Source organism: Archocentrus centrarchus, chromosome 18 (assembly GCF_007364275.1).
Source record: "Archocentrus centrarchus isolate MPI-CPG fArcCen1 chromosome 18, fArcCen1, whole genome shotgun sequence".
NCBI lineage: Eukaryota > Metazoa > Chordata > Actinopteri > Cichliformes > Cichlidae > Archocentrus > Archocentrus centrarchus.
In genome coordinates this window covers 22,343,088-22,368,704 of record NC_044363.1, presented here as the reverse complement: position 1 = coordinate 22,368,704, position 25,617 = coordinate 22,343,088, and the positions used below count along the sequence as shown (strand labels likewise).

The window sequence follows — 25,617 nt, the reverse complement described above, 5'->3', positions numbered from 1 at the left end:
TGGGGATCTAAAACATTAAGTTCCCTTAACAAGGTTTAACTGAAGAGTCTTTATAAAGAGGCTAGAAAACAGAAAATATGGAAATTAAGCTATGACAGAGGATTCCTGTAGGACAGCTCGAATTTCCGTACCTCTTCTTTTTTGTTTGCTTATTTGCTTTGCAAATTATTTTATATAGAAGGCAATAACTGTTAGGCTATTATTAGTTATCAGAATCAGAAAACTTTATTGATCCCAGAGGGAAATTTCTGTTTATGCTGTTGAATCCTCCAAACAAAGTGACTGGCCAAAGTTTAATGAGCTCTTTCTTTGCCCATGCTTCACCTCTACACCAAGGTCATTAAATTCACCTTCCCAGGCGTGAAAAACAAGTTGACCATATGCCCTTTTTATCCTTTACATTTTTTTTAACTACCTAAGAAAGCAACTCTGTGCAGCTGCCATTAAAAAAGAGAGAGAGAACGCAGTCCCTTTCCTTTAGTATGTGGAATAAAATCTACAACAGCCCATAGTCAGACAGGAATGTTTATTAACAAATTTATTTATTTATTTCTAATTTAGTATCATTAAGAATTCTTCTCGCTTAATAATTAACTTAATAATTAACTGTAAATCCCCAACCAGTCGCAGCAGATGACTGTCCCTCCCTGAGCCTGGTTCTGCTGGAGGTTTCTTCCTGTTAAAAGGGAATTTTTCCTTCTCACTGTCGCCAAGTGCTTGCTCATAGGGGGTCGTTTGATTGTTGGGGTTGATGGACTGAACCAAACTGAATTGAATTCAAACATAACTGCAGAACTGGTTCCAAACAGTGGTGCCCTGTTCTGTTGAGCTTATACAGAGATTCTCCTCATGTAATACTCTGCAAACCTGGCATTTGACAGTCTACAGACTGTAGAACAAAGCATCAGTGTGAAAGCCTCAATTACAGGTCAAACAACTTCCTAAGCTAACAAGTTATCCCCGGTTAGCTGGGTCTGCGTTGTTAGTTCTTCTGTGAGAGCAAGTGTTATGTTACTGCGCTGCACACACCACACACATTGCTGGTTGTTAGACTAATGGTGGTCAGCTGGAAAATGTAACATATTGCCCAACCCCGAGCTATAACTTGGGTTGTCATGTCCTTGTTGCACACTAGGAAAATCATTGTGTTGACCTTATGTAGCGTCAGAGAGGAACGACTCGGGGCACCTGTACAGGAAACAATGTTGCTGACGGCTGGTTGCTAGTGGACATTCCAGCCTCTGGTTGCCTCTAATGTCATACTTCAATCCGTGGTCTCATTGGTAATCGCTTCAGCTTCACCAAGAAGTTAAGAAACGTTTAACTTGGGACCCGCCCACTTAGCGTGGCTTTAAGTTGCTGAATGCAACTGACTCTCTATCACACTATCTTCACTGCATCGCTGCTAGCCACTTCCTGTGTGGACGCTCCTTAACGGTTCTCCTGGCAGCACTGGACACTGTCCTGCGTGGTATGATTATTGAACACACCTGTGCTTGCAGGTAACTTAAGAGAGGACAGAAATGAAAGAAGTAATGTGAACATGTGGTAGTTTGCTTCCCAGTACCACAGTATTGCTTAGTTACAGTATTATTTTAGTTATTACAACAGTGATATGTTAGGCTAGATGTTTGAATCTGGATTACACCACAGCATGGAAACATTTGTAGAGAACACTGTAGCAGCACAAAACACACCTACACTACACATATCAGTCCCATTCCTCTGTTCCCTCTGTAGTGTAGTGAGGAAATCTGGCTTTCATAGTTTATTCCTCCTTTCTTCTGTCCATCCCTCCTCTCCTCTCTGATCGATGCACTGGGCTCTGTGACAGTTATTGTGGGCTGCATACCCTGCAGACCTGCCTGTCTTTGAAGTCTCCTCTTACTGCCATGTGTTTGTGTTTGTGTACGTTAGCTGGGGTGACACTTGGACAGCTCCTGAGAAGGTCTGAAGATAACTGTGCCTGGAAACCAATGAGAGACTGTAGCTGACTTTGCAAAGATATAAAGCGCAAAATAAAATGAGATAAATAAACATAAAGCATACAAAATGAGGAAATGAGGAAACAGAATCCACACACAGCCTCACATGCCCAGAGTTAAGCCTGCTACCTACGGTGTTGTTGAAACAACAAGACCCTAAATTCTGTTGACATGCTCCCCATCCCCACATATATATCTAGGTCTACCACCCTGTAAAAATAAACAACGGCACTCCAGAGACAGCTCAGACAACCCAGAACTGTCATAAATGAGGATCCAAGTCCCTGATCAAAGGACCCGCCACCGACACTTTGAGCTCCCCAGTCCTGGAAACGGGGCCGCCAGCCTGCTCGCCCGATCTGCCTGTGTGGTGACGACAGGGAGCCACGCTGCAGGGAGCGCAGCAGCTGGCTTTGACAAGTCTGAATGGGACTTAATTCTGTGGAGGTACTGTGGACTTCTCAGCATAAATACATTCACCACAGAGAGACTGGACTAGAATATTCTATTAAAGATTTAGGCAGCCAGATGGGGGAGAATGTGAGCTATAGATTTATGCTTGTGTATGTGTGTGTATAGTGCTACAGATTCTATCACCCAAAATTAGAAAACACCCAATCTTATGAAAGAATATCCCTCAGGTCAATATGCTCTACTTGCATGTTCCTGTGGGGGGGGGGTGTTTTTAACACTTGAAAATGGGATAGAGGAAGAAAGGTGGATCGGAGGGAAAACAAAGAGATGCGCATGTGAGCGCTTAACCAAGTTTGTGTGTGCCTACTTTCCCTGAGCGTGCAGCGTGGTGTCGCTCGGAGGTCAGTCAGGGTTAAATTGGTGAAATTGCAGCAGGAACAGAGGGCAGCGAGGCCGACAGGAATGAATGAAATCAGTCCGGAATGTACAACACAGCCACCAACACAGAGGCAGCGGCACAAAAGAGGAGGCTGTGCCACTTCCTTTTAACTCACGTGTGATCATTTTAGCCCAGTTCAGCCTGACTGCGCTTATACGGCATCGCTGCAATATTAAGAGACACCGGGAAAGAGAGTTTAGAGGAAGCCGAGGCAAGAAGTACACTAGGATAGAAACTTTCTAGCTTGCAAACTGTTGCATGTCCATTCACAAGACATCCTGCAGTTATAGCAGCTTCTATCCCCGTTAAATCATGCTGCCAGGTGCTGCCTTCTGCAACCATTGCTAATACATCACGTCATACAGAACCTTATCTCTCCTATCCTAACATTTAGACATGGTTTCAAAGCTGCTTTTAAAGAAAATCTCTGTGTTTTGGGTCAAGCTCCCCATACTGCTGCTGGTGTTCCTTGCTTGTTCTTTGGCAAGAGATGCATTTGGATTTGTATGACTGAGTGCTCTCCTCTCCTGCTGCCAGGATGGAACACAAGCTGGGGAGAAATTATGACAAATGGTGAGGGAGACCTGTGCGGGGGGGGAGGTTGCAAGCACAACAGCCAATTTAATTAAAGCATGGACAAGCGTTCAAGACTTATTGCATCATAATTGTTGATGAGATGGTGTAGCCACGCTGGCCATGTCTTGTTTGTATTTGGTTACTGTACGCTTGTTGATGTCAGCAGAAGCTTTTGGCTATTTCATGGCTTTTCTGCACATATTCATGTCATGACCTCTAAATTTTTGCTACACAGTTACTATGTGCTTTCTATATTGGTAGAATTTCCATTTCTATTTACTGTAACTGACCAAGCTAATTTCCTGATTGTTATGTGTAATGCTGATGATTTAGAAAATATATATGAAAGCTTATTGTTACCATAAACTGTATATAAAAGATGGACATAGCCATCACCCGTTCAGTTTCTGGACACCGTATTCAGAAGCATTGACGTTAGTTTTAGGGTCATTTCCGTCTTGCATCCTTGCAGCCACAACTTTAATTCAGGACTATATTTAGATAAGAGAGTGGAGGGCGAAGTTATCAGCTAATGCTAGCAAGCTTGGTTAGCAAGGTGTATTTGTAGACTACGCAGATGCAATGCAAAGACACAGATACCTGTTTAGTAGTGCTAAGTAACAGACAAATAAATAACAGACTATCAGAATAACAAAATACTCTGCAAACTGGTATTAGTACAACTAACAAAACACCAAGCCATAGTATTTATAATTTAACTACATTTACAGTTAGGTGATATGCTGGACAAATTTTTGTAGTTTTGTCTTTGAACACCATCATAGTGGACTTCAACTCAAACAACTGAAGCACAGACTTTCAACTTTAACTCATTTTTTTTTGTAAAAAAATGTTGGAATAAATGTTGTGGCACATGCATCTATGGGTGTCAGTGGAACTAGGTCACTAGTGTTCATTGATGATGTGAGTGCTGATAGAAGTAGCAGGATGAATTCTGAAGTGTACACAGCCATACTGCTCTGCTCAGATTCAGCCAAATGCTGCAAAACTGAGTTTTTTTAGGGCAAAGAAATGTGATATTCTTCAATGGCCAAGTCAGTCACCTGATCTCAACCCAGGAGAGCAGCTTTTTAGTTACTGAAGACAAAACTGAAGACAGAAAGACCCACAAACAAGCAGCAACTGAAGGTGGTTGCAGTAAAGGCCTACCAGCGCATCACAAGAGAGGAAACAGCATTTGGGGATGTCTGTGGGTTCTAGACTTCAGACAGTCACTGACTGCAAAGAGTTTTCAACCTATGTATAAAAATGGGTGTAATTGCAGTTAATGCAAAACTTTGGTTAAGCCCTTTGAATTAAAGCTCAAAGTTTGCACTTCAGTTACATCTTCCACTCCCCACCCCCACCCCCAGTTGAGGTTGGTTTATCCTCAAGAGAAGTGATGAGTTAGGAGTCTTAATGCCATATTATGAACTTTTAAATATATTACATCTGTCCAGTGGAGGAAATTTGCCCATGCAGCATCAGGTGTCTTATTTTAATCAGTTAGAAGAAGTGCTTGAAATAAGTAGCATCACTCTAGTTGATGTGAGCTACAATGAATCTCTGAGATGTAGTGAAGTGTGTTTGTGACAGACAGTGATGGCAACAACTTCTGAATTAGAACAGCAGTAGGCAGCAGTGCATGGAGGATGGAGGAAGAAGCAAATACAAAAAGTCATTCCGAGGATGGGGATTATTATTATCTAGAGACCAGTGTTCCTGCTATACCCATAATGCATTATGTCTCCCTGTGATCTCTCACCTCAATTTCAACCTCTAGAAATGGATCTGTTCCATTTGAATAATTTACCTTCAATTTCTCTTCCTGTCGTCCTCCTCCCTACATTCCTGTCTTCATCCTTTCCTCCTTGAGCCTGGATTTTTTTTTTTTCCTTTTTATGTGACCTAAAATTATCTAAAAAAGATCACTGAACTGTCAAGTGTAAAGATGTATCACACCATTCTCCCTCCTTCCAGAGGTCTTCACATTATGCGCTCACACAAGGGCAGCTTTAAATTTGCATTGAGCTTTCAGCACTGTACAATGAGCATTTATGGAAGACACTTTCTTATCATTCACGCTGACAGGTGACAGAGCAATTCTGTCACTCCGGTGGAGTAGTTTTATTTTTGTTACTGTTCAAATGCTATTTTCTGAAAGAAGGATGGCCCCTTTAACAACTGTACATGTTGGAATAACAGAAAAACGGAGGACTGTGCATTGTCTTCTTGTCCGCTGTCAAACAGAATAAACACACACACACATTACTTGCACACATCCTGCATACAAAAGCCGCAACAAAAGGATTTCAAAGGTTCTTCAAAGTCTTTGTTTCAGCGCAAGTCATAAAAAGACAGGTCTGAAAGAAAAATGTGATTTCACTCAAAAGGCACGTATCCAAAAAAAACCAGCCCACTCTTAATGTCACATCAGAGCTGAGTCATGAAATGGAGTAATAGTAGTAGAAGGAAACATTTTCTTAACAGAGTTTGCACATATGGTGTAAACACAAAGTCAAACAGGCCATTTAAAAAATTCCAGTACACTTACTGTAACCTATGTAGTGCATAATACTCACAACAAAGCACGGCCCAGCCGAAGTCTTGAGACATTCCTCCAGGAGTTTCATTCTGAGTCGCTGCAGCTCTGGACTGTCCCACTCCTCCGGATCGACACCCCAGTACAGGTCCACCACCTGAGCAAAGACAAATAGACGTGCAGTATTATTATGTTTCTCTGGAATTTGTGCCTTGCAGCATCTAAATACTTTTTTGGGGGGGGAACTTTTTATTCATGACCAGTTTAAACAGAAGATATTTTTATTCCCACCTGCACTAATTTAAATTTGGTGCTACTTTCAGAGCTACAGTCACGTGAAAAAGAAACTTAGTACGCCCCATTATGCATTAGCTTATAGAATCACCTTTAGCAGCAATAACTTGAAGTAATGGATTTCTGTATGACCGTATCAGTCTGTCTCATATTGTCGTGGAGCAACGTTGCTTCACTTCATTGAGGTTTGTGGGCATTTGTTTATGCACAGCTCGCTTAAGGTCCCGCCACGGCATTTCAATCAGGTTGAGGTCTAGACTGTGAGACTTTTTCTTTTTCAGCCATTCTGTTGTAGATTTGCTGCTGTGTCCTGTTGCATGACCCCGTCTCAACCAAGCTTTAGCTGTCAGACAGATGTCCTCATATCTGACTCTAGAATACTTTGGTATACAGAGGAGTTTCTGGTTGATTCAGTGTCTGCAAGATGCCCAGGTCCTGTGGCTGCAAAACAAACCCAAATCATCATGTCTTCACCACCGTGCTTGACAGTTGGTATGAAGTGTTTGTGCTGATGCGCTGTGTTTGGTTTTCACCCAACGTGATGTTGTACATTATGTCCAAAGATCTGCACTTTGGTCTCATCTGTCCAATGGACATTGTTCCAGAAGTCTTGTGGTTTGCTCAGATCCATGTTTGTAAACCTAAAGCCCCATTTACACGGCAACGTTTCCAGTGGAAACTGTGTTGTTTTGATGCGTTTCGGCCTTCCGTTTAAACCGAGACGTTTCAGAAACAATCTCCGTTTACATGGAGACGCTAGAAACGGTGAAAACGATGTAGTTCCCATTGCCAGGCCACAAGTTGGCTGTTTATTTTATTTTTTTGCAAAGCTTGTTTACGCAACACATGCATGTGTGGAAGGACTCAGTGGGATGAGCGGCAAAGATCTGTTCATTATTTACAAAAGAGTCACTGTGAGAACCTTTGTGTGGACTGACGACGAGGTTGGATTGCTGCTGCACACAACACTAAATTATAAAACTGCAAAAACACAAGAAAATATCGACTGGGAATCGTGCCACTCGAAGTACGCAGATATTTATGTTAAAGATTAAGTTACGTTCAAAAGACTGAGCAGCACAAGAAGCACTCGTGAATCTGCCATTGTGATTGTTGTTCATCTGTTAGTGCATGCGCGGAAAACTGGCAGTCGCAACCATAGTGCGCATGTGCGAGTGCCCCCATTTCCAAAAAGCATTGTTTTTGTTCATTTACACAGAGACGGAGGCTAGAGCGTTTCAGAAATGCTCCACTCTGGAGGCCGTTTCCAAAAAGTATTGTTTTCACTCTGTTCTCGTGTAAACAGGAGGCCGAAATGCATCAAAACCACATCGTTTCCACTGGAAACGTGTAAATGGGGCCTAAAATGTTGTTCTTAGGGTGTTTTCACACCTGTGGTGTTTAGTCCGCTAAAATCAAACTCTGGTTAATTTTCCCCCCTTGGTGTGATTCGCTTGTGGAGGCGTGAACACACTAACTGCACTCAGCTGTGAACCAAAACAACTGCACAGAGACCCTTTAGAGAAGGTGGTCTTGAGCCGGTTCCAAAAAAAACTTCAGAGCGGTTCGTTTATGGTGTGAACATGATCCAACCTAACTGTCAGGTGTATGTTGCAAGTGTGTTTATGGCATTTTAAACGCTTTCCTGTAGCCAGGTATGCTTTGCATTCTGGGATGCAGCAGGGTACCACAGACCCGCAAAGTCTATAAACAGTCAGTACGGGCTAGCAACTAAAAATTCTCCATGTTATCCACTAGGCCAGAACACAGACCTTTCTTCCTGTATTTACACATCTGAACAATAAGCAGACTAAACGTTCTCATGTGGTTTTTAGTAACTGTAGCTCTTTTGTTTACTTTAGTTTTTTCTGTGTGAAAAGAAACCAGCCCTGCGACAGGCTGGCGACCTGTTCAGGGTGTACCCTGCCTCTCGCCCTATGTCAGCTGGGATAGGCTCCAGCCCCCCTGCGACCCTAAACAGGATAAGCGGAAGTGAATGGATGGATGGATGGATGGATGGAAAAGAAACCAAACCACAGGAAAAAGCTAGTTTACAAACTCATCAACTGATTTGGAGTCAACGAACTAAAGGTGTGAAAATGTCCTTAGAGGAGGCTTTTTCCTGGCAACGCTTCCAAACAAGTTCAGTCTTTTTCTAATTGGTCATGAACTTTGATATTTATCATGCTAACTGAGGCCTGTAGATCTACCTCTTGTTTTGTTTTTTGTTTTTTTCTTTTTTGCGCTTTCTCTTAGTATTGCATATCCTCCTTGGGGTGATTTTACTGGGACATCCACTCCTGGGAAGATTGTGTCATTGTGTTAACACACACCTGAATGCTACAGACCAGCAAACTGCCAAGCTGTCTGTCTGTTTTTTTAACTGCTGATGATCAGTTAATCAATTGCATCTGATTAGCAGCACCTAGCTTCTACTTAATCTTTTAATTAGGAAGAGACGACAATACTAAGTCAGACAGAGTGGGTTGCAAAGCGGCGTGCAGAGGCAAATGCAGCTATAGGCAGGCTAATGCAGTTTAAATAGAACACCCTATATGTGAGCTGCAAAATTGGAAGCACAGAAGTGTATCATCTAAGCTACCAACTGATGTGGGCTGGCATTAAGTTCAGCCATCATCAGCTAATGTGCTGTAGCCTGCTTAAACTCACCTCATAGCTGATTTATATGACAGAACAGAATAAATAACACAATCAAGCTTCTCAAGTTAGAGTAAAAGAAGCAAATTATTTTTGTCTTTTTAAAAATAAGACTATGGATCAGCTGCTGTAGCTGGAGAATATCTGCAGTTCCTAGAACACTCTATCAGCAATATCAAAACTTGCAAATATACTATATATACAGCCAAAATACAGAGCGGCCAGTTTCTGTGGACACACTGAAATATAATAAGCTTAGCTGTATAAAATGGAGGAAATCATTTAACTAAAGTAGTAATGTATTCACAGCAATTTAAGGAAAACCGATGCCAAGTTTTGTCTCAGCTGAAGCAAAGCCAGTACTTTTTTTAAACACTGATTTACACACACACACCACACCTGGTTGATATCAATAAAACCAACTACACACACACACACACACACACACACACACACACACACACACACACACACACACACACACACACTCATCCATCCCTCAACACATTTGTCACAAGTTTTGGCAGTTGAGACAAATCCAACACGCCGCAGGGAGGATTTCTCAGTAGATGGGGGAAGGCTGAGGAAATGCCTGCAAAAATATGTGTGTGTAGCTCCACCACGATGCTGCTGGTTCAGGACTCATTGTTCAGCCCTCATATTACCATTTTCCTGAATCTCAGGCTGGTTTTTAGCCTGCTGGATTGGGCCTGACTCGTGCCTGATCGCCATGGAATGCTCAAAGATAATGAATAGATGGATGGCTATGCATGATGTCCTTTACTACTTGGAGCTCATTTTTCAAAAGCCAAATTGTATGTGCGGCATCCCGTGATTCGTTTCTCTTTGGATTCTCATAACTAGCTGTTTTTCCAGACTGACTTAATGCTTGCTGAGCTTGAGGAGCAAAAAGTAGGCTTTTCAGAGGGCTGAGATGAAGCCAAAGTGATACAGCAGCGCTGCTGTCTTCCTTCATGCTCTGCTGCTCACCAGACTTGCTAGTTCAAATGAGTTTAGCCTGGCACAATGACTGACACATCCGCAGTCTGGCAGAGAACAGCAGTGACTGGCAGCCCTATATAACTGGACAGCACTGAAATTGAGAGTGTGGGACAGCCTGGGAGATATTCGCTTCTCCCATTATTGGTAAGAGCAGCAGGAGGGCTGGAAGTACGCCTCAGCTCATCTGCTTGATTGTTGTGCACCTGTGAGCAGCTGTATTACTGTGAAAGGGGACAGCTGTCAACAGCATATTTATTTCTTCCACAGCCTCAGGGAGGTAAATATTTTCATTAGAAAACAAGCCAGTGGCTCCAAATTCCCAAGTTTAGGAAGCTAAAAACAAAGAATATTTAGCTTTTTTTTTTTTTTTTTAGCTAGATGGTTTGTGATTAACATTGTGGTAAATAAATAGACAGATGTAAATAGCTTTCCAGTCTAAAAAGAGGAGCTAGTAGCCTTGAACATGTATTCTTTCTAATGGCCAGCAGAGGGCGAGTCTTCTGTATAGAAGTCCATGAAAAATCACCTTGCCTTCTTCCTTAGATATGACCTAAACACTATCTGGATGGGTTTATGGTCTCAATTGCTAGTTTAAACTCCTACTTAATATAAAATGATGTTTGATTTTATAAATTATGGTCTCATTCAAAATAATAGAGATAATAAAGCAGTTTTAATCCATAGTTCTTTTTCTGATTGGCAAGTTGCCACCATATGATTGTGCAGTGTCTGTTCGATTTGTTAGTCAGATCTGCCATGATGATGACAGTCAAGCTCAAACAGTCAATGCCACCAATCAGTGACATCCATAGATGGCATAAAACATAGAGGTAGCTTCCAGGTTTGAAAACTGGGTTAGGGTTAGGTTGGTTTAGGCCAATGTGGAAGTATCTTTAACCTGCATTCGATCAGAAGGCCACCAGATGGCGATAGCTGTGGTTGCAAAAAGATTTCTGATCCTATAGAAGTCTATGGACAAACAGTTTTTGGTTTTGACCTCCGCAAACACTTTCCTGTTGAATCTTGGGGTCAGTCTTTCAGTTTGGGTCATACTGAATAAAAATTAAGTTTGTTTTGTAAATCTTGGTCACACTACCTTTCAAATAAGAGGATTTTATTATTATGCTCATTGGCTAACGACTTGTAACTGACAATGAACAAGCAGTTTCACAGTCAGATCCACTCCTCCTCATCACAAGAAAATTTTTGAACCCAAGATGGCAAAGGAGAAAAAAACAGATGATGTCACAGTGGCTATGTCCATCTTTTATATACAGTTTATGCCTCAAAGACTAATTAATTTGGCATTATATTAGAAACACTAGCAGAAGCATAAATAACTGTGGCTTCAGATCAATAAATTACACCCAGGAAGATGAAATAAAGCCATTTTTCCTTATCCTCAATCACCAGAAGTCAATTACTTGGAAGAAAAAAAAACATCTCCCACTCATTAGTGTGCACAAATGATTAGCATCCGTCATGTTGGCCTGTTGTGAAAAAAAACATTGCCTGGCACATCAGTCATTGCATATCAGTGCCACTAATCTACTTCCCATGCCCATGTGTGTGGGGGGGACTGCAATCGTCCGTGTGTTGACAAAGACCGAAGGGAGGAGGAATGAAGTGAGATGCCCCTGATTACGATAGGTTTCTACTGGGTTTCAGCAGGTGATTGGGAGGATGCACTCTAATTAAAAGCTAAATGAAGACATTAGTCATATGTGTTCATGTGCGTGGGGGAGGATACTGATTAAATTTGCCCTGTCACCTGCTGCGCTTCAGTGGAGTATGGAGGAATAGGGAGACGGATGAAGGAGACAGGGGGGAGAAAACACACAAACAGTTGATCCAAAACAGGAAGGGGCACATAAAATGAAGTTAAGAGGGAAAGTAGTTGGCCGGGGAAGGAAGGGTTAGTTAAGAAGGCTTTTAACAAAGGAGCCTTGGTTAGATGACGAAAGCCTCCTGTGGGACTGGATTTGGCTGGAACGTTTTCACAGTTTCCTTACGTCTTTTGCCTTCCCTCTCAGTTTTTCTTTTATGCCAACTTTGTCTTTGCTGTTCCTCTCTCTGATAGCTTTTCCTCTCCCCACGCTTTCCCTAAACTATAGTAGTGGGGGTGCCGTTGCTTATGTAAGAGATGGAGCAGCTTCTGCTAAGCAGCTTTCTAATGCCCTTGGAAGGCGTTTGCCCATGGCGGGTCAAGAGCAAGAGAAGGCTTTTTTTTTTCTTTTTCCAAATTTATTGAATGTTGGACTATTAGACTTTGGGATTATGCCCAAGATGCTCAGGAAAAAAGGGCGTGAAATCAGGCGGGAAAAAAGCGGAAAAACCCCACCAACAGAAGTGCTCTCAGGCAAAAAAACAAGAGTAAAAATAGATAAAGTGCTAACATAAATGTATGTTAAGCTCTCGACTGCAGGCAGTTTTATTAAGAACATGTAGTAAATCTCTAAGAATGTTTGATGAATACTGGCCTGCTTTGGAAAGCTCAGGTTTAGCACAAAGCATATAGGCAAATATAAATTTCTTGTTGTCATATGAACACAAAGTGGGCACAGGGGAGCGATTTTGACTTTAATATTAGATCTCTTAATGGTGCGTTTACTTTCTTATTTTAGCAATAATGCCTGCTACACTAAGAGGTTGAGCTCTTGAATCTAGAAGCTTAAGCTGTCAATAATGAAGGCAGAGAGAAGATGACTTTGAGGAAAACCTGTCAAGCTCTGACACACCGTGGTAATTTGGGCACAGTGTTTAAGATGTTGCAGCTCAGCCACAGCGATCTGTCAAAAACATGAAGTAATAAGATCAGCAGCAGAGGAGGGAGTGGGCTTTTAGTAAAAATTGCCAGGGAAGATATATATTTTATGGCAGAGGGTTCTCCACGGTAACTCTAAGGTTGCCAGTTCCCTCAAACAAAATCACATTTCTGCTCATTAAGAGGCCGTGGAACACCGCATCGGGACCAGCGTTTCTAATGCGAGATGAGGTTTGTTTGCTTAATGGTGTCCGCAACAGATGGAAGTGCTTGAGAACTAAATGAGAGCGGGTGCAGCTTGGGAAGCTCCTCAAACCAATAAGCAAAACCCAAAAGAAAGCCTGTTGACCAGCGTGGGTGTATTGTGGAGTCGTAAACAAAGGATCCATTTGTGCCAGCCGGCCTGTGCACGCTGCTATGAATGAAAATAAGTCTGCTTCTTTTTTATTGTCAACTAAATACATTTCCATCAGGTCTTCTATCATGAAAAGTCATTTATATTTTTGGCACTCTTTGTTCTGGGAGAGCAGCAACACCAACGATATGACCTCAAGTCAGAAACAGCGTGAAAAGGAGGAGCTGGGTTGCAAAGCAGCTTGCAGATGCGCAGCAATTGTGGGCCAAATGAATGCACAGAAGGGTATCTGAAGCATCAGCTGACACTGAGAATAGCTGATGTGCTGGGACTCTGGCTGCCTTACAGTACCTAACTCAGTTTGTAAAACTTGTCTAAAAGGGTACAATTGCTGCTAAAGTCCTCTTCTCGGAGGTTCAAACTTGAACCATAAAGTAATTATTCCTGCAGCTAGTCTTGCCTGTGGGATGCTCAGTTTTTATAATTTTGATTGTGGAGTCAGGATACCTGGTTTGGGAACCCATACACTATGAGTGATGACAAAGAATATGCTTCTCCTGCATATTCTCACTTTTTTTAGCCGCCCTACGGCCCAATCAATGTGGATATTTCTATAGACAGCAAAAACAGTTATGCAAAACACAAGCAGTTTGAGATGAATTAAAGCCTTTCAGAAACTGTATATCCCAGGGCATACAAGCTGTTTTGCATTTTAACCACTTATAAACCTGACAGCACACACTCCGCAAGTCAACTCTAATGGTGTAAACACACTGCTTGCGCTTGTGGGAACCACTTGCTCTGAGTCTATTCATTTCTCTAATCAGGGAAACATTGCCTGAAGTACATCATCTGGGTAACATTGCTCTTGTTTTTAGCCTGTATGTTAAGTGCATTCTGCTGCACATAAAGGTGTCTCTTAGTCAGGCTGGCCACTGGGTGTAAGAAGGCTGAGGTGAGCCCAACCCTCCCGACAGCTAGAAAGCATAAGAGATTAAGCGTAGGTGTTAGTAGACGGGATTTGGAAAGCAAATGTGAGCAGCTTATATTTAGTCATTCATATAAATATGAAATGTCTTAATCATCATGCAAATATTAGAATAAGGTCTGTTCTTTTGTGATTACAGCCCACCCTTACTTATTTTTCTGTCCATCAAATTTCACACAAATATGCTTCTCTGAAGCATCTGACAAGAGTGAGAATACAACTGTTGTGATGGAGGTAATGAGGACTGAATAGTTCTTTATATAAATGGAACTGTATTTTATATTTGATCTCTGATTATCTTTGCTGGTTGTCAGTATCATTCCTGTGGAGGCTGTTGGTATATTGTTGTTGATATGTTTCTCTAGAGACTAAAAACAGACGTGACAATGATGATGGTGGCCTGCTGCCAACGTGTGAAGAAACAGACTGAAGAATGAGGGGCACAAAATTGGAAATACTGGCATCCAGGTAAACAGATGGAGAGCGACAAATAAACCAGAACTCATGCTTCAAAGTGTTTTTTATTACCGGAGTTTCGGTGGGAAGACACGGAAGGAAAGCGCAGAAATATCTCCTGGCTAATTTGCTTTGTCGTAACAAGTTACTTTCAAATACACAGTCAGTGGGAAAAAAACCATTTCTGTCCAATTTTACCTGCGTTTTCCCACAAATTCATTCACATAAGCCATTAAAAAATATACAATGATCGGCTTTTAAACCTTTAAGTGGGTGACATATTCTAAGAGCACTGCATCTTTTCTGACGAGGCCAAATTGACAGCCCCCCCCCTCCTTTTAGCATAATAGAATGCATGAATAGGCTTTTTAATCATCGTGAAATGCCGTCTCACCCCTCATCTCGTCTCTCATCGTGCCGCTTGTGTTGTGAGATGTAAAAACCATCAGAGTGACAGCCGCTGAGCAGATTTGCGCAGCTGTGGCCAGAAAACTTTTATTGGAATTGCATTGAGTGAGTGTGTGTGTGTGTGTGTGTGTGTGTGTGTGTGTGTGAGAGAGGGAAAGAGAGAGAGAGACGGCCAGTAAGTTTGGCAACCACATTATTAACAGAACCGCTTCCACTGGCCCCGAGATTCAGTTTAACTTCAGCCTGTGGGAGGAAGTGATTGTATTGTAAAATGATTTATGAGTCTAAGAAATGCAAGATGGTTTGGAAGTAAGGGGGCTGGGTATTTTAGAGCAGCACTAGATGAGAAACTGACAATAAAAACTGGACTAAGGAGCAAATCTATAGACTAATCAATGTCATAGGTGGAACCAGTCAATAACAGCGAGGAGGACTCTCGCTTACGACCCTCTGCAATAACACTGTGACGAGTTTTCCTTTTTTTTTAAAAAATGGCTTTTGTGCAGCTTTTGTAAATCAATTCATCAGCACCAAGAATTGTCATTTCTAACATCAGTGCCTCTCTAAACCAATATGTACAAAAAAACAGTCTGACCTTATGAAGGCAGGCTTTAATGTACTGCTACTGGATTGGACAGCATTAGTTTAACATGAGTGTGTCTAATACGCTGGGAAGTTTGGGCAATCTAGACATCAGCGCAGGTTTATTCACGAAAAGTACACTTTTAAAACCAACTCTCTTGGTAGATACATTTTATAGGACTAAGTAAATTGAAGAAAGGAGCATTAGTTTGACTTCTTTTTCTTTGTGTTTTTTTTTTCACAAGGGGACATAAGCATTGCATTAAGATGCAAGAAGTCAGAGATGAATATATTTATAATCCATCTGTTTTGCTCACAGGCAGTATAAAAGACTGGTGTAGCCACTGTGATGTCACCCATTGGTTTGGGACTCTGCATTTTGAGGCTTCAGTGATCGTGTTTGGGCCTCTGCCACGCTCCCCTCCTGGAGACAGAACTTACTTTATAAGGATGAAAGGAGCACTAATTTATGAGCTAACACTTGGTAGCAAACTGTATTAATAAACCCTATGGATGCAACACACATACACACCCAGTTGGACATTTGAACATGGGAGTCTATGGGGATTCACTCCCTTTTGTAGTTGGCCTCAACTAGCCATGAGAGGAGCTGCAGTTTCTGACACTTCCAGCTGGCTTAATTTTCAGCTCCAGAGGCTACCCTTTGGATTTGCTGTTGGTGTGAGCTGGGTACACCTAGGACAGGAGACCATCACAGGGTACCAATAATGCGCACTCCCACAGTCAATTTAGAATAATCAAATAAACTGACATGCATGTTTTCAGACTGTGGGAGAAATCTGACACACACTGCTGTGAAAAATTATCTGCCCCCTTTCTGAGTTCTTATTTATTTGCATATTTGTGACATTTAAGTGGGTCAGATCATCAAGCAAATTTTAATATTAGACAAAGATAACCCAAGTAAATACAAAATGCAGTTTTTAAATGATGACTGTCATTAAACACATTTTTTTTTTTAGAAAGCTGAGTTTAATTTCACAAACTACACCAGGGCCTGATGACTGTCAGACCTGCTGAATCAAGAAATCACTTAAATAGAAGCTGTCTGACAAAGTGAAGCAGGCTAAAAGATCTCAAAAAGCAACACATCACACCACAATCTAAAGAAACAGCTGAGAAACAAAGTCATTGACATCTGTGTGGAAAGGGCAGGGTTATTATAGTTAACGAAAACGAACGAAATAACGAAAACTGAAATTGAAAAAACGTTTTCGTTAACTGAAATAAATAAAAACTAAAATTAAAAAGAAAAAACAATAACTAACTAAAACTGTATTGTGAGTTTTTAAAACTAACTAAAATTATAGATAAAATGACCTTCCTTTTCTTGTTTGTCATTTTATTTAAAAGCCTTGTGGACTGATCATTTTCCGCTCTTTAAGCTCGGAGCGCCGTCGGGCAGCTGTGCGCATGCTGCGCTCACCGAGCCGGTCTGCCGAGACAGCGGCAGAGTCCCATATGGAGTTTCTTTGAGTCCGATAATACAGATAGAAGCGTGTTTTGTTGTGAATGATGAAAAATGTACGGAACACGTCTCAGTGAGGAAAAAAACACCAACGTCAAAGTCCACCTGAGAAGCGCACACAAAGCAGCTACTGAAACCGCTCTGAACCCACGTAATCCGGCGTTCAGCTCCGGAGAAATGTGACTGCTCCTCGCTGCCACGCAGCTGCAACGTTGTGATGAACCTGTTCTGTCCTTGTGCGTTTCCGGCCACTTTATCAGTGAGAGAATAACAATCAGGAACAATCAATACAAGGACTCACAAATGTCAGCAAATTCCTGGAGGGAGCTGCTGAAACTGTCGGGATGGATGTGAGGGAATGAAGAAAGTGAAAAAACAGCACAAAGGACCAAAAAAAGTCCCAGCCGGCACACAACCGTAAGGTAATGAACACACAATTCAGCAGCACAAGCACAGATGCGACATGAGGTCGGCCACATATCGAGCATCTAACCAAGCTAGCTCCAAAACACAAGCTGTTGTTAATCTGCTGCACTGACGCTGAACTTTATTGGGAGTTTATTGTAGAAGTTATTGAATTTGTGAGTTTGTGTTTTTCTTTGTTTCTCCCTGTTGATGTTCATGTGTGTCCTTAATATTACACACATTTAGCACGTAGTGCTGCTGTCTGTGAACAGTTGGTTGTTGAATATATTTCTTTAAAGGGTATCTTTTGTTGACTTTTTATTACACAAGTTACTCTTGTACCTTGAATCTTGCACCTGACAAAGTATGAAAAACTAAAACTGTAATACTGAAACTAACAAAACTAAACTAAAACTAAGCAATAAAAACTAATAAAAATGAGCAAAACCACTCTGAAAACTAATTAAAACTAACTGAATTAAAGAAAAAAAAAGTAAAAACTAACTAAAACTAAACAATAATGTAAAATCCAAAACTATTATAACCCTGGGAAAGGGTTACAAAGCCATTATCCACAAATGGAGAAAATTTGGAACAGTGGTGAACCTTCCCAGGAGTGGCCGGACTCCCAAATTTACTCCAAGAGCTCATCGACGACTCAGCCAGGAGGTCACAAATGAACCCAGAACATCTAAAGAACTGCAGGCCTCACTCACCTCAGTTAAAGTCAGAGTTCATCATTCAACAATAACAAAGAGGCCGGACAAGGAGAAAACCACTGCTGACCAAAAAGAACGCCTGACAATGATGACTTTTGGGAAAACTTGTTTGGTTAGCAAAGTAGTAAATGGACTGGTACTTATATAGTACTTTTCTATTCTATTTGAACTCTCAAAGTATTTTCTACTAGACACCTCATTCACCCATTCACGCAAACACTTTTTTACATGCCTAAGTGCTTTTATCTAACATTCACACACACGGTCACATGCCAATGAATGAACTGGGGCAACTTAAGGTTCAATATTTGTCCAAGGGTACTTCAGGACCCACTGACCTCCCTGTTAGCAGAAGACCTACTAGACCTTCTGAGCCAAAGCCACCCTAAAATGCATCCATGGACTTTACAGGTGCACCACAAAAAAAATACCTGCTAATTAGTGGTAATTAACATAGAAACTGACCTGACCTGAAGCGCAGACTTGGATGAGATTTTAGTATGAGTTTATTAGACAACTGCTAGGGTTCACCTCAGCTATATCATTCAATCATGCAGATATCTAGTGGCCAAGTCACCTATTTCTGCTATAAATTTGAGCATTTTAACATGGGAGTCTTTATGGATGACTTTCTTTTATAGCCATCTCAAGTGGCCATTTAAGGAACTGCAGTTTTTGGCACTTTGTAGTTGAGGCTGAAACCTTGCCCCGGAGCCTCTTCTTAAGGGAACATTTATGCTCACTGTTCTCACACTCATGAATGATGCTGTGCGAAAAAAAATACATCACATCCACCAGCACAAGCCACACTCTGGTGTTGTTCGGCCAGTCGCACACCTCTCAATTTTTGTAACCTCGTGCGTTTGCCTCTGCAGCTGGTTTCAAAATGGACAAGGATGAGGCAAGACTGCGAGTAAGTCCACCTGTATATGGCACACATATGCGGGAGCATAGGTGTTCCCAGATGGCACAGAACTCATGGAGGGAGATTTCTGCAACAGTACAGAGAAGTGGACATAAACACCTTAACGGTGAGTATAAATGGATGTGGCTGCGTGATGATGTCACATCAAGTGCGCAAAGCGACCAGTCCAGTGAGCCTAAATGGGCCATAACTCTGGCGCCTCTCTGCTTTTACCACGCTGTTCTAATGTGTTTTAGTTTCCCCCGATTTATTTTAAAAAAGTGATCACACACAAGTCATGAAAGAGAGAGAGAGAGAGCAGGAAACACAGGGGATAAAAAAGGGTATAAAAAAAAAAAAAAAAAGGGATCATCCCCCTGCTGCTGCTGTGCACTGACTGAATGAGGATGCAGCCCTCGGCCCCTGGGCTGGATTTCCGTGCCCTATTCCTCCCTCTGCATCGCCTGCAATCCTTCTCCATCCTCTTAAAGGAACGTTCTGGATGGAAACTGAGTCAAGTGATGAGGGACCGGAGAGAATTGGGTTTCACCTTCAACTTGGCATATGTGTGTCAGTGGATGTGTGTGAGTAGACAAAGTGTGTTTGAAAGGGGAGGTGGGATTGTGCGTAAATTACAAATCAAAGCAAAAAAAGTACTTCTACAAGGTACTGTATGTGAAAATCATATATGATTTCTCAGGTGATAGACTTCCTAACCACAACTTTATATATACTAGTACAAATCATTATTAAGCTCCAGTTTTATCCAAGGTACCAATTCTCATGTGGTGTGGGTGAAGATTAGGTGTGTGTGGGGGGGTTTGGTCGAAGAGGAGGAGGATGGGCACCGTAAGTGAGTCATAGTATTAACTGCCAGGCCTTCTACTTAATCATTTCAGCTCATGCTTCATCACAGCGAGCTGAATCACCAGACAGACACGTGGCCACAGGTACCAGAGCCAAAACGTCTCTGCAAGACTTTGATTCTTTTATCTCGTAATTCTCCGTCACATACAGTCATCTCAGAAATGCTTGTACTACTGGAAACTTGTGTAATTCATGTAAGGTTGCTCAGCTTGCTGTAGGTCTAAGTGTACTGTATATTAAAGGCTGATTTTTTTCAATACTGTGCTGTTCATTACACAAAATTGTAATGAATTTGTCTTTGGTTGAGCATGTAAGATGCAAGATTTTGGAGGTACTCACTAAAAACTACTTCAAACCGACGAGCTAGAAAATCTGTGTGAGTTAAATAACAGCTGATATTTAAAACATGCAAGCTTCTTACATGCAGAGTCTTCCTCCTTTTTGAGTTAACTTTTCAATTTTTGGAAGAAGCTTCCTTCTAAATAACCTATCACATAGTGTACTATATGATTTATACCAAACTGTGATATGGTAAAATGATATTTTTGCAAATAAATGGTTTAAAGAAATATTTTTTGTTGCATGTTATAAGAATGCTGTGCTTTTGAGGCTCTAATGCTATCCACCAAGAGAAGATTTAAATGGTGGATAAACTACAGAATATTTTGCTTTTTATTTTAAACAGTCGGCAGTACACTGAACCCTCTCCATAACTTAAAAATCCTTCAATCAAGCTATTATTACAGTATAAAGATTTGCAAAAGCCAATTATTCTGACTCCCATTCCATCTGATACCACCAGATTCATTCAGGAGTGTCTTTATCAACACCACCTCTAATGTTCCAATCTGTATACATTAATGTCGCCAGAACCAGTACTTACCTGTACCTCTCAACACCAGAACTTAGAAAACACAATGGTACTTGTGTTTTTATTAGTACTGTAGGCAACGTAGGCTGCAATTCTTCTGGTAGGATACACCTACAAGGGTTCTTGTCTTTCTTTACACACCAACTACAACATTTCTTGTATCGTGATATTCGTAGTAAATCACTTTCAACTCACCATTTATCAGTCAGCTACTAATCCATACCTATTATCTTATTATTCTACCCTTTCCCTCTTAAAACAGTTTACTACGGAAGCCGAGAGCGGCCATGGTATGTGTAAACTTTTTTCTGATGGTTTTCTCGAGATCACAAGATGATTATCTTTTCTTTAATGGTCATGATCAGTTTCTCAGTGTTCTTAAAACCTTTACAAGAACGGACTCGGACTGGTGTGACAGGCATTTGAAGAAAGGAATTTGAAGAAAGGAATCAGGTTTAACACACACCAGGTTTAACATACACCAATCATCCCGTTTACCTTTTATAGCTAGCTAACAATTTTGTTTTATTCACGCTGTCTTATTTATAATTTTAGCTAGTTACTTCAACTGCTTAACCAGCATGTTTAGCTACTTGTAGCTAACACTTTTAACTACTGGCCATATTAACTAATAATTTCTAACTCTGTAATACATATTTTTAGCTAGTTATTGCACCTACCACTGTGCTTAGCTAACATTTTCACTTTATTCATACTGTAAGGCAAAAATTTCTGCTTATCTATACGTTTAGCAAACCTTATCAACAGTTTGCATGCTTTTAGCTAACAATTGTAGCCCCTTAACTGGCAAGGGCCCGGTGACGGGCCGTTTGTAGTCCCTTTTATATGGCAGGCTAGACCCTCCCATTTTTATTGACACGTCATTCGGCCAATCATGTAACTGGCTGCACCAAATCACCTGACAAAGCTACGTGACGCCCTCTGAGTATTATTGGCTCTGGGAAACCCATTTCTTAACATGATTGGCCGAATGAGGTGTCAGTCAAAATGGGCGGGTCTAGCCTGCCATATAAATGCACTTCATTCGGCCGGCGGACCAGACGCAGCCAGTTAATAGGCTATGAAATGGGTTGTTCAGAGCCAATAATAACCAGAGGGTGTTATGTAGTTTTTGTCAGGTGATTTTTTTGCTGCCAGTTAAGGGGTTAAACATTAATGCTACTAAAGCAGCATTAATACTTAAAATTGTTAGCTTGCTATTTTAACCTAACAATAATAAATATTTCAACTGTTTCAATCATCTATGGATTCCTTTCTAATGTAAATTAATTTCTTTCCTTCTTTCATTTATGTGCAAACTTGTTCGTGTCCCCCTGTGGTACTTTCAGCTGCTCTCTTATTTCCCAAGGGTTCGCCACAGTGGATGGAGCCACATATTTGATTTGGCACAGATCTTACACCAGATGCCCTCCATGACGCATCCCTCCTATTTATCTGGGCTTGGGACAAGCACCAGGAGTACACCAGCTTGCAACCCCCTGAGGCTGGGATTGTGTCTCCTCTCCGCTTGCAAGGCAAATGTTTTAACCATTACACCATGGAGCCACTGAATTCTTAATGTACTGTGAGTTTGTAATCATAAGCCACATGTCATTTCCATTGCTCTGGGGAGGGTGGGGTGGGGGTTCATTTCAAGTTTTGTAAGTATAAATGATAAAATTAAAAACAAAAGCAAAATGCATAATCATTTATTATTGTACCATATGGTAGTTTTTATGGTAGTTTGCCTCCATAACCCTGCTGAAAATAAAAACATTAAAAAGGATCTGTCAGTAGCACAATCAATGAAATATAAACAATACCCAACTGTCTGGACAAACGCCCCTGTACTGAGTTTTGTTATGAGACCTTTAGATGGTATGTGCTTGGAGCTGTTTTGAACCAAACATTCCTGGTGTGAAATGAGAATTAACTGCCGAAACCCTGCTGATTACCATTCTATAAAACAATTCACGGGTCATAAGCCCCCTCATCAGAAACAAATCTCCACAAATCTATCCAGGAATAATCTGTGGCAGCCATCTCCCTCTGACTTGAGGGCTCACCTGGATTTGTTAAACAAACAAACCTCTGATAGCGATCTTTCTGTGAACACTGATGCTAATTTGCAATGCAAATGATCTTGATCAGTGGACACCGCAGGGAGAATGCAGCAGTTCTGTGACAACAACAAAGGGAAAGCCCTTGCATCATCCTGCCTTATCCATAGCTAGATTTGTGCCAGCCTTCACCGATGGAAGCCTTATCTCTGCTGGCCTTCTGTCCGCTTAAAGGGACGAGGGCCTCTGCTAACAGCTCTGGGGTTCCCTCCAGGCACTATAAAGCTGTGTAAGCCATGATGTAAATATGAAAGCACTTAACAGTCGGTAGTGGCAAACTAATGCTCTGGAAGTTGCAAGTCTCTGGAGCTGTTAGAAAGTAAAACATAAAAATAATAAATTAAGGGAAAAAGAGAGAGAAAGAAAGTAGGTATTTACCTGGAATTCAATTCCATAATTCTCCCTGCAGAAGTCTCGTAGTTTGGGATAGACGTGCTCCTTCAGTGCATTCCTCTCTGCCTCTGTGTCTAAAAATGAAAAATAGAGAAAATGTTAAGTAGTCTTCAAGCGAAAGAAGAGTGAAAGTGGGGATATGTATGTCCTCACTGTATAATTACAGGTGACAAAAACAACTTCCAGGAAACAGACAGAGGAAAATAATACTTAAATAAAACCATTATCTACCCAAATACTGGCTATATTATACAAATAAATATTTATCATTGAGTAAAATGATGATTCTCTAAATACTGTTTCCCTTATTTAATTGTTGGAGCCCATTTAAATAGCCTTAAGGTTTTGTTTGAGTTAAACCATTTTCTTTTTTCCAGAATACCAGCGCTTGTTTGCATGCATCCTAAAAATTAACCATTAATAATTTCTAATGTCTGCTTAGTATCAGTGCAAATTTCTCCATAGCATCATTGTGGTAAATCATTTATATGTAAACTGAAAAGGCGTGGGCTGAGAACAGACCCCTGTGGAACACCTGTTTAAGAGTTTAGAAAGGATGATTTTTTTTTTTTGTTATTAATAACAAAACAATGTTTAAACATTGATAAGGTTTAAACCATTGTAAGGTCCTATTAGACCACAAAACAAGAAAACAGAAATCTGTCAAAAACTTGTTTCAAACTAATATTTATAGTTATTTATAAGAGGAGAAATAAACTACATTCCAGGGTTCTAGCCAACAGTAAGCTGCCTGGTGCTGTGCTGGGCTGAGGTACTGTTTCGCCAGGCTGAGAATTTCATTGGTTCTCTATTGGAATCGTTCGCTATTACCACAATTAGCAAGCGGGTGCGGCTATTAGCAAGCAGTCGTCCGATAGCCAGGATTGCCAGGATTTAGCATTAAAACCATCATTTTTTAAAAAAGCTTCTGAATACTGGTGGATTCACTATTACAGAAACAGAATTTTTGTTGTGTTTTTGTAATTACCAATACTGCTAATTTAGAGTGGCTGTGGCATAAACCTTACATTAGGCGGTGGTCTAATAAATTTGTTATGCACTAAGGTGAAAATAATTGGATTAACAAATACATATATCTGATGATTATTTGTTCAGTTAACTGATAGTTTCACCTATAATATCGCTCATCTAATTCAGCTAGTGTGTCAGTGTCTATATAATTTTCAAATATGCACCCTTTTTTACACCTATAAAAACATAATTAACAAGAAGAGCCGGCACTCTTCACACTCTTGAAGAATGTGGGATTATCCAGAATTACACGGGCAGTGATCATATTGGACAGTCAGTGTCACAGAGCGAGTGCCCACGGCTTGTTTTTGTGTCCCACTTTCTTTCCTCCTCTCCCCTCTTTTTCACTATCTACCAAATGGTTACTGTAATTTATTTGGACAGGCCCGGCCTCTTTCTCCCTCTCTTTATCTGAAGGGTGTGGATGGATAGTTAAAAACAGAATATGCCCAACAGAGAGGCCCTGTGTGACCAAGTAGCTGACTCGCACATGCACACGAATGCACGTGCGCGCACACACACACACACACACACAGTGCATAAACTGCCCTTCAGCTGCTAACTGTGTCATATGCAGCATGAGTAGAGGAGCCCACAAATTTAGTCTGACGTATCTATCTCTCATCTATCTTTAGTAAGGCTTCGGGCCGTGACCGTACATGTATCTGCCCACAGCTAACTGAGCAAAATGTCAGCTCAAAAACCGAACGGCTGTAATAGTATGCAAATTAAATAAATGGCAGTTGCTGCATCAGAGGAGCGCTCATCTCATTCCATCAGTGATACGTTACAGTACAATAAATGCATAATGGCTTACAGTGGCACAGGGGACAACATAGCGAAAACAGCTGAATTTGTGGATTTCAGCCTGTTTGTGTGCTCGGGAAAACACAGAAAACAAGTCCAATCCAAATCTGCATCTTGCTCGACTCTGTCTCGATGTGACCTGACAGATTAAACTGTGTTGTTGTTTGTTTTTGTGCTGATAACAGCGAGATGCCTCCCTCTCCCTCTCCTTCTTTCTTTCCTTTTTTTGTGGGATGATGATGAGTTATGGCAGCCTGATGTATGTGTGCGTCTGCACTCCCACATGCAAAGGGACAAAGACTAGAGCCTTCATTCGCCTGCTTTCTTGCTGTGTGTGTGTGTGTGTGTGTGTGTGTGTGTGTGTGTGTGTGTGTGTGTGTGTGTGTCCCTCCCTACAATTTTCCAATCTGCTCATTTCAATAGTACCGACCAATCTATCTTTTCTTTCACATATGTCCTGTCAACTTGCTTTATTTTCCTTTCTAGCTTCCCTTTCTTTTCTCTCCTCCTCCCTCTCTCCCCTGTCCTTTTGGGTAACGAATGGGCA

The 25,617-nt window shown here is 41.1% G+C and overlaps 1 protein-coding gene across 1 annotated transcript in view; it reads right to left on the bottom strand.

Annotated features, from left to right (window-relative positions):
- The window catches only part of nwd2 (NACHT and WD repeat domain containing 2), a 69,741-nt gene that overhangs the window by 28,777 nt on the left and 15,347 nt on the right, over positions 1-25,617 (bottom strand). Inside the window, exons 3-4 of the mRNA XM_030754151.1 lie at positions 23,217-23,305; positions 5,997-6,113 (exon numbers count right to left, since the gene is read on the bottom strand). Coding sequence (XP_030610011.1) covers positions 5,997-6,113; positions 23,217-23,305 — 206 coding nt within the window. The remainder of the gene's footprint in view (positions 1-5,996; positions 6,114-23,216; positions 23,306-25,617) is intronic.